The following is a 14,239-nucleotide window of genomic DNA, read 5'->3' as shown; positions in this document are numbered from 1 at the left end:
GTGTGCACATTAAAGTATTTAAGAGTGTGGATGTTAAGTATGGTGAAAGCTCATATGTTGTAAGAGTATCTGAGCGAATGGTTTTAGAATGAACGTTAGCTAGCCAAACTTCCAAACGTTGACCCGAAAAGAACGGGGATATAAAATATCTAGCGGAAGTAAAACGTGGGTCAGTTTTTTTTAAAAGTCGAATAAGTATATCGTGTTCTTATTAACAAAGAAATTATTAATTATTACCAAAAATTAAACAAAAGTTATTAACAAAGATTATTAACAAAAATTATTAACAAAAAAAATTAAACAAAAGGTATAAACAAAAATTATTAAAAAAAATTATTAACCAAAAACTATTAACAAAAATATGAAAAAAACAAAAGTCAAGTTTATCAGTGAAACAAAGAAAAATTAAAAGAATAATGTACGCTACATACAATTTTATTTAATTTGTGTAGAAATTTCTAAACTGATCTTGTTAATTTAAATGTTTTTAAAATAGCAAAAATAAAAAACTAAAATCCAAATTTATCAGTGAATGTTTATAAATTAGATGGTTGTGAATTAACAAAATCACTTATTCACTGGCATGAGCAAGACAGCAAAAAACAACCTACTGAAGGGCAAAAACAACTTATTGAAGAAAAGATTTTTTTTGGTGAGGAATTAGTTGCTCTAAGTGATCTCATTTTACATCGTTTTTGGGTGATACAGCACTTGATTTACAGCAATTGATTATCCAGAATTTATAAAAGCTCCACAAAAAGCAGCATCAAAACAGCAACATCAACAACAGCTAAGTGGCGAACAAATAAAAAAATTAATTATCTCATATAAATAATATATATATATCATTTATAAAGTTTTTTGAACTATTTTTTTTATTATTGTTCACACATTTTATTATTATTATTGTAAAATATTATTATTATTATTATTGTAAAATATTATTATTATTGCTATTGTTATTATTGTACAATATTTGTAAAATTTAAACATATATGCTGATGTTAGCAATATCCAAACTTTGACTTTCCTTTGCATTATTTAATTTGGTAAAATGCAGTGGCACTGAACTTGAATATTTGCATTATATTTTTTATTAAGTGCAGTGGCACTGAACTTTGAATATGTAACATATATCAAGGCCAGTGCATTGGCGTTAATTCTTGGTTGCTAGACACAACAAAGAATTTGGTTGCATAATATATGCTGAGCTTGCACTTTAGGCAAGAAGACGGTAAAGGAAAAGAATAAAATTTAGATATTGTTATTGTAATAATTTGTAATAATTTAGTATTTAAGGAAAAATTTAATTTAATAAAAATCAGATTGAAACCAATATTCGATCTCTCACTTTCATTTCCAGAGTTTCAGTTCAAGTGCTGAAAACTCAACCTTTAATTAAAGAGTTACAGTTTAAGTGCTGTCAATTCATTTCCTTAGATGTTAATTCATTAACATTTAATTTGGTGACCCCGACGTGATTATCAGGTGAATCGCTTGATAATTCAACACGAAATTTACGTAAAGGTGTCCTACGATCACATCAATACAGGCTTTGGTGTCAGCATCAACAAAGGACAAATAAAACAATTTTAGTTTCACAAGGTGTGAATCAACAAATCAACTAACTGGATAATGGGTTTCAGTTCGCTTGTGGATCGCCAAAAGGCATTGGGCGACAAAATCAAACAATTTATTGGTAATTGCAAAAAAGCTGGAAAACCTCGCAGAACTTCTCAATTCTATACAGACAAGATTCAAGAATTGCAAAGATTGGGTGACGAATATCATGAAAATCATCAGGAAATTATGGCTTCAGTGGACAAGGTTGACGACCATGAATACTTGGTGAACAAAGAGTATCAAAGTATTCTTAAAATGATTGTCGATTACAACAAGATTCTAGAAATTGAAGCAATAGAGCTAGAAAAATTATCTTCAGCAAGCAATGGCATAACAATTGAGCAAAACAATCAGATAAATGATTCAAACATTCGGAAACTACTCCGAAATCAGAAGGCACTCATACGTGTAATTGAAAGAACGATAGAAGGAATCATGGTCAACAGGCAAGTTGAACAACCATCTACATACTATTCTATAAAGGCAGCCAGTCTTGAAGGATATATGGTCGATTTAACGGCAAATAACACAACGTTATGGGAAGCTACCGACGAAAGCATAATTGAGGACTACACACTGGAAATGTTTTATGAACTCGAGGAAAAGGCAGGAGCTGCCATGATCGAACTACAGCAACATTTGCATAATAATCAGACAATTCGCAACTCAAGACAGACAGATTGCGAATTGCCTCTACCAAGAATATCACTACCAAAATTTGATGGAAACTATATGCGGTGGGTGGAATTCAAGGACTTGTATATGGAATTGGTCCACAACACGGACATCAGTGACAGCAAAAAAAATGCATTATCTGACTACATCATTGGATAACGAGCCAAAGGGGCTAATTAGACATCTTCCAGTAGTAGGAGAAAATTACAATATAGCCTGGACTTTACTTACAAGTCGTTATGAAAATAAACGACTTCTGGTTACAACACTCCTAAATAAATTAATGGGACAATCCTCAATTAAAAGGGAGTCGGCACCAGCATTAAAATCTCTTCACGATGTAAGCAAGGAATGCATACATGGTCTCAAGGTTCAAGGAGTTCCAGTCGAACATTGGGATGTTGTCCTGGTACATCTATTGCTGCGCAAGCTGGATGCAGAAACTCTAACAGCTTTCGAACAAGGGCTATCAGACAACAAACGTTTAACAACCATTGATGAATTGCTAAAATTTTTGGAACATAGATTTCAATCACTTGAGGCTAGGGGAAAAGGAGATTCATCATTCACTCGAACATGTGCTTCAGCTACAAAATTTGGTTTAAGTAAAACCTGTCCAATTTGCAATAAAGACGGTCACATGGTCTACGCTTGCAAAAAATTCGAGACCGCTAATCTATCACAACGATGGAATTGGGTTAAGGAGTTCAATTTGTGTGTGAACTGCCTCAGGATTGGACATCGAGCTGATGAGTGTAAATCCAGGCACTGCACTAAGTGTTCTAAAAAACATAACACTTTGATGCATAATCCAAAGGGGAATCAATACACAAAAGGTACTGTTCTTCAAGGAAATAACTCATCGCCTCAACAAACAGGTCAAGCTTCAGTTTCAAACCAATCATCAAATAAAATAACCCTTTTAACAAACAATACCAATAAGGAATCTAATTATGTCTTATTAGGGACGGCCAGAATAAGATTGCTGGCATCAAATGGAAGACAAATTGAATGCAGAGCAGTATTGGACTCTGGCTCTCAAATCAATCTCATAACAAACCGCCTGTCAAAAAAATTGGGCTGCAAGCCTAGGCCAACGCTTATGAGTATGGAAGGCGTAGGCGCAAATGAATCAAAAATACGTCATCAAACAATAATTCGAGTACAATCAACGTTGAACGAATTTGTAGCAGAGATGGATGCACATATCATACCAAAAATCGTTTCAGATCAGCCAATGCAGTATTTGAATATCAAATCCTGGGATATTCCAAAGGAATTAACTCTCGCTGATCCAGATTTTAACAAACCTGGCCGAATAGATTGCCTGTTAGGAGCAGAGATCTTTTTCAAGTTACTTATTGAAGGTCAAATAAAACTAGCAGGTAGTCTTCCAACACTTCAGAATTCTATTTTTGGATGGGTTGTAGCTGGCAATGTTGAAACTTCAAATTCAAGCACGGCAACTTGTGGCATATGCACTACTAAGGAACTAGAAGAATCTATATTGAAATTCTGGGAATCAGAGGAAATTCCAGATTCAACTTCGGAACTCACAGAAGACGAATTGCGTTGTGAGTCACATTTTTTGCAACACACTTTTCGAGGAAGTGATGGCAGATTTGTTGTAAAACTCCCACTAAAGAATCATCCATCAGTGTTACCAGATACAAAAGGAATCGCTTACGAGAGGTTCAAGACAATCGAGCGCCGTTTCATTCAAAATCCTGATCTAAAGAACCAATATGTTTCATTTATGAGGGAATATGAAGCATTGGGACACATGACAAAATTCAGCGGTAGCGAAATAATATCTCCCCAATATTTCATCCCTCACCACTGTGTGCTACGTCCAGGCAGCTCAACATCAAAACTGCGAGTTGTATTTGACGCATCAGTACACAAATTATCAGGGCCATCACTAAATGACATAATGTTTAATGGTCCAAAAGTTCAAGACGAACTGTTTTCGATTTTGCTCAGATTTAGAATGCACAAATATGTTTTAAAAACTGATGTGGAAAAAATGTACCGTCAAATATGGGTTAACAAAGATGATCGAAATCTGCAACTCATAATGTGGCGAGAAAATCCCACAGAACCACTTAATTATTATCAGTTGAACACAGTTACTTATGGCACAAGAGCAGCATATTTAGCAACACGCTGTCTAACAAAATTGGCGGATGAATATCAAGGAAATTATTTATATGGCGCCACATCTTTAAAAAGGGATTTTTATGTTGACGACGGTCTAATAGGAGCTGATACCATCAACGAAGCGTTACTAATTCAACAACAATTAATAACAATTCTAGACAAGGCTGGAATGAAACTAAAAAAATGGTGTGCAAACAACCCAAAACTTTTACATGGAATCGCTACAGAAGATCAAGAAGTAAATCTCAATTTTGATTCCAAGGAAACCCAATTCACAAAGACGCTGGGTCTTTTATGGTTACCAAAGTCAGATTCATTTCGTATCAAGGTTAACATTCGAGACCATAGTCACACAACAAAACGATCTATGAGCTCCGATTTGGCACACATATATGACCCTTTGGGTCTTATTGGTCCAATCTTGGTCACCGGTAAAATCTTGTTGCAAGGAGCATGGCAGCTAAAACTCGATTGGGATGATGATCTTCCGTCAGAAATACGTAAACAATGGACATCGTATAGAGAAGATCTGGCCTTGTTGGACAATGCAACAGTTGTGAGGCACGTATTCAGCAGTCAAGGCTACAGCCATGTTGAGCTGCACGCTTTTTGTGACGCCTCAGAAAAGGCTTATGGTGCAGCAGTATACATTAGAACAGTACAAAAGGATAAAACGATAAAACTTAATCTACTATGCTCCAGATCTCGTGTAGCACCCATAAAATCTCAAACAATTCCACGACTAGAATTGTGTGCAGCGTTGCTAGCAGCAGAACTCATGGCAAGAGTTAAACTTGATTTAGGCTATCAAGACAAAGCAACTTACTTTTGGACAGATTCACAAATTGTGCTTTCCTGGATAAACAATCATCCAGGCAAATTACCCGTTTACGTCGCCCACCGAATTGTAAAAATCCTTCGGTTAACAATTCCAGAACAATGGCGTCACGTCCCGTCAAAACAAAATCCGGCAGATATTCTGTCAAGAGGGCTTAAACCGCGGGAATTTTCATCTTGCTACATGTGGTTATATGGTCCACTATTTTTATATCAGCCAAAGCCGCTGTGGCCAGCTCCCTTCAAAAGGGAATTAATTGTTGAAGATAACACGGTGGTGCTTGCTTTATCAACACAACAACCTACTAATGAGCATGCATGGGTCTATTCGATTCATTCAAGAAATTTATTTACACATGTCCAAAAAGTTGTTGGATATGTACTTCGTTTCACAAAAAACGCACGGAAACCAAAAGAATCAAGACCAGAGACCATGCAGCTTTCACCGATGGAGCTCGACGTAGCACTTAAGATAATAATACGTCAAATCCAGGCCTCCGATTTTTCTGATCTAAGGAAAATGCTAGTTAAGGACGAATTTGTGCCAAAAACTCATAACCTCAGTTCACTAACTCCGTTCGTAGATGAAGAAGGGGTAATACGTGTTGGCGGACGGCTAAGCTCTTCAAAACTACAATTTGATGCCATTCATCAAATGATTTTACCAAGCAACGATCCACTAGTAAAGTTGTTGGTAGAAAAAATACATAAAGACAATTATCATTGTGGCGCCCAAGCATTGCTGGCACAAGTGAGGCAGCGTTTTTGGCCCCTCAAAGGAAAAAGCTTGATGAGAGCTGTAATACAACACTGCTTAAGATGCAGAAGAGCAAGGCCAATAGTGTACAATCAAATCATGGGAAATTTGCCTGGACACCGTGTGCAACCAGCTCGACCATTTCTCAGCACTGGAGTTGATTATTGTGGCCCAATATGGGTTCATTACAAAACAAGAGGCAAGCGTCCACAAAAGGCGTATATCGCTGTCTTTTGCTGTTTTGCAACCAAGGCCGTACACTTAGAACTTGTGACTGATCTGACCACAGATGCATTCATTGGAGCATTAAAACACTTCATAGCAAGACGAGGACGCTGTAAAACGTTATACTGCGACAATGCGACCAATTTCGTTGGAGCGAAAAACAAGTTGCAGGAACTTACTGACGTCATCTACGCTGATCGAGCGAGGGAATCAATTGCAGGAATGTGCAGTACGAAAGGCATAGAATTTCACTTCATTCCACCAAGGTCACCACACTTCGGCGGGTTATGGGAGGCAGCAGTAAAATCTGCCAAATATTTGCTGGTCAAAAATGTTTCAACAGCATCACTTACATATGAAGAGCTTGAAACTGTCGTTATTGAAGTTGAAGCAGTGTTGAACTCGCGACCCCTTATTCCTAGCTCATCAGATGCAAACGATTTGAACGCAATAACTCCAGGTCATTTTTTAATAGGTGAAGAAATCACTTCAAGCGTTGATGTGCATGCACGTGACTCTAAAGAAAAATTACTTAAACGCTGGCAACTGGTATCAGAGCTAAAACACAGTTTTTGGCAGCGCTGGACTAAGGAGTATCTAAGCGAATTGCAACAGCGCCACAAGTGGAAGGGTCCCATCACCAACATACAGACCAATACGATGGTAATCCTTAAAGAAGACAATGTCCCAGTTCTGCAATGGCCTTTGGGACGCATCATCAAAGTTTACAAAGGCGAAGATGGTTTAGTGAGAGTTTGTGACATTCAAACAAAAAAGGGAGTATTTAAAAGACCGGTGCATAGATTAGCTCCATTATTTCCTGAAGACGATAAATTAGAAGATCCAACCTTTGGAAAAATGACTGAAAGAAAAATCGAATCAGAACAGACTCAAGAAACTCCAACGTCACCTCCCGTGTCGCTTATCGTAAAAATTCCATTAAATCGCATCAGAAAGCCTGAATCATTAGTCAATGGGTTAACTCCGACAAAACGATCATGTCTGAATTCCGGGTTGCTGCTCACCATTATTACTCTACTCATTTTGCCACTTGCACTATGTAGTCCCGTCAATATAACAACCTTCAACAACAAACCTGGCATTTATTTTGAGCAGCTTAAACCAGTCAAAATCATGTCTGCTGATTGGAAAATGATTGTATATTTTGACCTTTCCCCATACCAACAACAAATGAGCATTTTAGCTGATGGAACAAAAAGGTTGAACAATTTATGCGACAAGGCATTGGATAACACTGCTTGCAAGGTATTACTCAACTATTTTGACCGTATAACGGAGGAACTGCAAATGGAACTTAATCTTCTTTCTGTTAGAAAAAGAATAACAAGAGGAGCTATAGACATTGTCGGAAATTTTGCAAATTCATTGTTTGGTGTCCTCGACTCAAACTACGCGGCACAAATGTCAAGCACAATAAATGGTCTTAAAAGGAACGACAATCACCTGGAACAACTCGTTAAAAATCAAACGTCACTTGTTGATTCAACTATCAATATCTTTAAGAAGAATCAATTAAACATGCATGACAAATTTGAAGAAATTGAAAGGCGCATCAATAACTTGTTGTATACAGATGAGGCAATAAACGACATACACGTAACACAAAACATGCTTATGTTGTCAATGCAAATGCTCATGATGGTATCCAACCTGCAAAGAGTTCACTCATCAATTATGGACGTACTAATCGACAGTCATCACGATAAAATAAATCCTCTTCTGCTGACTCCACAACAGCTTAGTGAGCAAATAATGATGATTAGGGCACATCTTCCATCACACCTACAGTTACCTATCCACCACAATAACTTACTCGAAGTATATAGGCTCATGAAGATCAACGGAATCCTGGCAAAGGGCCATGTCATTTATTGCATCGACTTACCTCTCACGGATCCAAGAGAATTTCAACTGTTATATCTTGTTCCAATTGTGGCAGCTATAAATAACACACTTTTATCAGTGAAACTTTCAGAATTTCAGAATTTCTAGCCATCAGTCCGCATCATGATGAATTTCGACCAATGACACAGCATCAAGTGGACGCATGCATATCGATAAGTGACGAAGAGTTATTATGTCCAAACATACAAGCAACATTTCATGAATCGTCAAACGTCAATAATTGTGAAATTGACTTATTTAACAATCAAGCTGAACCAAGATGCGATATGTATCAGCTCAAGGACACAACTGTATGGTATCAACTAAATCATCCGAATCAATGGATTTACGCAACCATAAATAACATCAAAATGAATGCAGTATGCAACAAGAAAGCATTTCAATTAACTTTAGTGGGCAGTGGTTTGATTAAATTAGAACCTGAATGCATCATCAAAAATGAACACATTACGATTCAAGGTCATCAAAAAATGGTTACTTCAATGCAGGCATCGATCACCAGATTGAACCTATCTGTAGGATGGACAAAACAATATGCGAGCAATAACATCAGCGTCAAACCATTGTCACCCACAATCCATGAGCTTGAACTTATTCAACGAAAATTAGGCCACATCCAGAGTTCCAGTTTTCCAACTGATGCTATTAGTCCAGGGACACATAGTCTAATAACCAGCTACGTTGCATTAGCAATGTTTCTATGTGTCGCTAGTGCACTATTATATATATGGCGAAGGCAAAAAATCACCTATCAAACACCTCCAATACCGATGCCACGACATCAGCAGATGACCGAGGATACAGCATGTTGACTTGCAGCTTCCAATAATTAGAATTGATGTTGTCAATTAAAGGCGGGCAGCATGTTCACACATTTAATTATTATTATTGTAAAATTGTATTATTATTATTATTGTACAATATCAAGATTTACACATTTAATTAGTATAAATATATTAATCTATATGTAAAACAATTATTGTAAAATTTGAACATATATGCTGATGTTAGCAATATCCAAATTTTGACTTTCCTTTGCATTATTTAATTTGGTAAAATGCAGTGGCACTGAACTTGAATATTTGCATTATATTTTTTGTTAAGTGCAGTGGCACTGAACTTTGAATATGTAACATATATCAAGGCCAGTGCATTGGCATTAATTCTTGGTTGCTAGACACAACAAAGAATTTGGTTGCATAATATATGCTGAGCTTGCACTTTAGGCAAGAAGACGGTAAAGGAAAAGAATAAAATTTAGATATTGTTATTGTAATAATTTGTAATAATTTAGTATTTAAGGAAAAATTTAATTTAATAAAATTCAGATTGAAACCAATATTCGATCTCTCATTTTCATTTTCCAGAGTTTCAGTTCAAGTGCTGAAAACTCAACCTTCAATTAAAGAGTTACAGTTTAAGTGCTGTGAACTCAATATCTTAGATGTTAATACATTAACACTACGTTTTAAATGAGCTGCACAACCTCTGCTATGAATTTCTGCTGTGAACCTCTGCTATTTGCCTTAAGTAAATTAAACAGTTTTTAATAAAAATTTTTTATGAAACATTAAACTTCTTGCTTAAGATTAATTAAAAACCACGAACTTAAAAAATTTTCACTACAAGCATTTTTAATGTAACTTTCCTTAGAACTTTTCTCAATTTTATTTTTTTTTTGTGTTTTTACATTTTATTTGAAAAGAAATTTTAATGTTAAACTTTTCTTTATTAATTTATTAAAATATATTTTAAGTTAAGTTTGAATGAGTTTTATTACTTAAATTATTTCAAGTGTGTCGTTTAAACTTTAAAGCACTTAATGACGAAAGCAATTAAAAGTGAACTAAATAAAATAATTTTAAGTATCGAAATTGTTGCTTCACTATAACCGATAGATAAATTAAAAAATAAACTGGAAAATAAACTCTTAGACTTGATGTCACAGTCTCAAATGAGAGTAGCAATAGATGAGAGTTAGATTTTGTTAGCAATAATTGCCACAAAGCTTGAGCTCCGAACTAGTGCCTGGCGACTATACTTTTGAATCTGTCAAGGATTTCACCCACCCTAGCACCTTAGTTACCATTGGCAATCTTACGAGACTGACTATACATATGGATGCAAACTATAGATTCTGTGAAGAGAATGAGTAGTCGGTTACACAAGTGCTGTTAGAATGCCCTACACTAATGCACAAACAGAATAAACTTCTGGAAATGTGTATTCTTACGGAAGAGGCAATACAACTCTTTAAAGTAGGTTATATACTATTTTTTATTTACGCAACAGGGCTTAGAGACCTACTCTAAACCCAGAAGTGGGTTCAATACACCCGATGGTCGCAGTGCCACATCCTCTAACAATAATAATAATTCCATTACTAATAGGAGCCATGGACTCATCAAAATTGTCTCTTTTGGCCTCTGTCGAAAATGCATATTACGAAGACTAAATGTTGACATTTATTACTGAACAACACTGCTTTGCTTAAGTGACGAGACACAGAAAGCCTCGGCTCTCATATGAGGCTTTCCAAATTAGAACCGACATATTGCTTTTTCTCTAACTTTCAATTTTATAATTTGGATTAAAAACAACAACAACAATTTTGCTTATGACGAGCTCATGACACTCTACATAACATGGCCTTAGCTGCTACTATGGGCTCAGTTGGCAACTGGTGTGTAGAGCTCTCTCGCGCATCCTACCAGTGCTTTTGTAAAGTGCAAAAGCATGAACATTATACAAAATGATGAAGCAGCACTAGGTGGGAGTGGATAAAGATGCTGCAGCAAAGAAAAGGTATTTGAAGCGATAGTTGTAGAAAGAAGACTTAGAGATAGACTGTGTCTTTAGTAGAGTCATCAAGTTGAGAAATCACTAACTGCACTTGATGTACGAGGCTGGAGAAAGCATGCGCGTAACAGAAGAGCCGGGAGAGACATGTTACGTCAGGATTAATCCTGATAATAGGTTGTTATGGCCATTTTAGTATGTTAGTAATAACCACAAAATTTGGTAGGCGTGCAAAGTTTCAAAAATAACATATGCAGTCTTTAATTTGAGAAAAAAAGAAATTACAATATACGAAAAATATGAAGCCTTTAGCAACTGGCTTGGAAAAGAAGAATATAAAACAGTACTTAGGAGACAAGAATCTAATATTACAAAAAAATAAATAAACCTGGTCCATTTATTTAAATTAGTAGATACAACGAGTTTTATTTGAGCATATGTATAATATATATGTATGTATATGTATATCTGATAAATGTGATACATATATATATTCATATATGGAAGACACAAAAAGTTCCTTACATATCCTTGAAGAATGCCTTGCTCTTAAACAATATAGGAGAACCATTTTCCACAGAGAATTGATCCACGAGCGAAAGTATTCCAAAATCGATCTGAAAATTATAAAGAATTTTCTGGACATAGTTCAAGTAAAAAAAGTCCTACAGTAATTATGGATAGAACAATATACTATAGTTTATCAAGAAATATAGTGTAGTGAACAGATAATGTTAGAGGCTACCAAAATACTATGCAATATAATACAATATGTATAACTTAGTTAAGCTTGTTAATGATAGTAAACATTAAATTACTTTTTGTTTAAAAAAGTTACTAAAATTACAACGACTACATAATACTATATACAAATTTCTTAATAAAAAAAAAGTAACAATTCAATTCTCTACTGAAATCTGAACTGAATTTGAGAGTTTTTTCTAATACCACTGCAATTCCATAAATATGACAGTTCCACAATTTTAAATCAAAAAAGTAACAAAAAAAAATTTCTGTCTCCAGTTTTTTAAAATATCATATTACAGTTTTTGTTCTTATAGTCCTGAGGCTATGTCAGTGTATGGATCATGGATACATTTCTTGTCAATTGATTAAAATATTGTGAAAACCAAGTGAAGTATAAAAAAAAGTTATTAAAACTGAATGACAATTTGCTTTTGTGTTTTTTAATGTGACAGAACGAATATCGATTCTCATAAAATTTGAAAAAGTTGCAGATATTATGTTATGATTGACAGTATCGGAATAGGTACTAATTTATCGGCAACATAATTAAAAAAGAAGACAATTACAAAGGAGATTATGATGAATAATATGAAAGCTTATACTAAATGCTATACTAACTTGAGCTAGTGTACATATTATTATTTTGTTTTCTGTTATTTATATCTATTGGTTATAAGTATTACAAGTATTCATTATTAAAAAATAAACATATTTAAGACAATAAATTTGGAAAGAAAAAGGATTATTGATTCAAATAGAAGTTAATGGTAATGAATCTAATAAATAAAATCAGACGTTCTTTGAGACAATTCTCCCTATTGATACTTTTTTCCTTCTGGTAAATTTTTTTTGTAGTTTTATTCTTCTAACTTAAGATATTTCTAGCATATTTTCTTTTTTCGCAAATGAACCTGAAATCCCATTCTATTATTCACAATTTGATTATTTTTATTTCAGAAATCCTTTGTGGTGCACTTGAATTTGTTTTGTTTTGCCAAGTGAAGCGAATTTAACCCAGTTTAAACCCAAAACCCAAGAGCCACAAGAATAAATAAAACTAATAAAATTGGGAATTCCATAACAAAATAAAATACTTACAATAAATGTGCTTATGAGAGTACATTTACAGGGACTAAAGTAATTTAAAGTTTAAATATCAATTTATATAAAAACACCACTACAATACAAAGTCTGTTTGTACGAATTATAAATACATTAAAGTAATTGAATTATTTATAACAATATAAATATGTTATAATTGTAGCATAAAAATAAACTATTACATAAAACACAGACAAATAATTAAGAAGAAAAAATTTATTTAAAAAAAATGAAGAAGTTTTTTCGAACCGTAGTGAACTACAAAAACAAAAATTTTATTTTTTTATATTAATTGAATTTTTGGCTGACCATACAGCTGTTTCGAGAATTGCCAAATACCCATCATCAGTGGTCTTCGAAATAATTCTTGTTAATTAATTCTTGTTAATTTAACTATTCGTTATTATTATTAAAAAAAAATTAAAATAATTAATAGAATTTTTTTAAAGAAATCATAAAAAGAATTGACTTATTAATTATAATATTTTTATTATTTCATATTATTTAATATTAAATAAAAAACTATTAATAATAAAATACTTATATATAATTATGTAAATAAATAATATAATTATATTATATTTAATAATAAATTATTTAATAATAATGATAATAAATAATTTTAAATAATTGAACTTATTAAGTTCTAAAAATTAAAATTTATTAATGCTTGTGCTATCAATTATAACAATAAACTGACCTACGTAGGACATCAAAAAGCCTACGGAACATATGAAACATAAATCTGACATAAATAAAAGATGTCGAAAAACTGTAACAACATGCTTTTTTAATTTTTATATATTTTTAAATTTTTTAAAAAATTTTTATACAGTATAAATGTTTAATAATAAAATAACTAACAAACCAGTGAATAAAAAGTTATATTTGGTCGGCAAGGAAGAAGCCTACATATGTTGAGTCCTTAGCGATGTCGGACACCGATTAATAATATGGATTGTAATATATAATAGAACCACATTAATATCACATTTACTTTTCTTATCTTTGTTGTTTGCAATATACCGTCGTCATATATCTTGTTGTATCTGTAAATAATATGCAGTCTTAATGGCACTACAGATGAAGAAGCACAAAAGTAAAATGAACTAAGCGTTAATCTCCAGAACTTGAAGGTTCCTTGGCGAATATTATCTTTAGAATCAATTTGATTTTTTAATAAAAAGTTTAAAATTTATTAAGCTTTTCATAACTAAGGTTTTTTTTATACTTTTTCACATTTAAGAAGAATGAACTAAGTGGAGAATCCTGCATTTAATACTTTAGTTATTCAATGTGAAGGTGAATACTATGATATTTCTACAACTTGAGTTGATTAACTTTCAAGCAAACAAAATTGAAAAGCGTAGACATAGAATTTTCTCTGAA

General features: G+C 33.5%; 1 protein-coding gene across 1 annotated transcript; it reads left to right on the top strand.

The window, feature by feature from the left end:
* Positions 1-2,581: 2,581 nt before the first annotated feature.
* LOC119666969 lies at positions 2,582-9,015 on the top strand. Its single transcript, XM_038076247.1, has 2 exons — positions 2,582-8,039; positions 8,282-9,015. The coding sequence occupies exons 1-2, from the start codon at positions 2,582-2,584 to the stop codon at positions 9,013-9,015; spliced, it is 6,192 nt and encodes a 2,063-aa protein (XP_037932175.1).
* The last annotated feature ends 5,224 nt before the right edge of the window (positions 9,016-14,239 follow it).

This window comes from Teleopsis dalmanni, chromosome 1 (genome assembly GCF_002237135.1).
Source record: "Teleopsis dalmanni isolate 2A chromosome 1, ASM223713v2, whole genome shotgun sequence".
Lineage (NCBI taxonomy): Eukaryota > Metazoa > Arthropoda > Insecta > Diptera > Diopsidae > Teleopsis > Teleopsis dalmanni.
Note: the sequence above shows the minus strand (reverse complement) of the source record. Positions and strands in the feature narration are given on the sequence as shown.

Coding starts and splice junctions, on each gene's coding strand:
- LOC119666969 (XM_038076247.1), top strand. CDS start 2,582: ATGGGACAATCCTCAATTAAAAGGGAGTCGGCACCAGCATTAAAATCT. Junction 8,040..8,281: donor GCTGACTCCACAACAGCTTA/GTGAGCAAATAA, acceptor TCAGAATTTCAG/AATTTCTAGCCATCAGTCCG.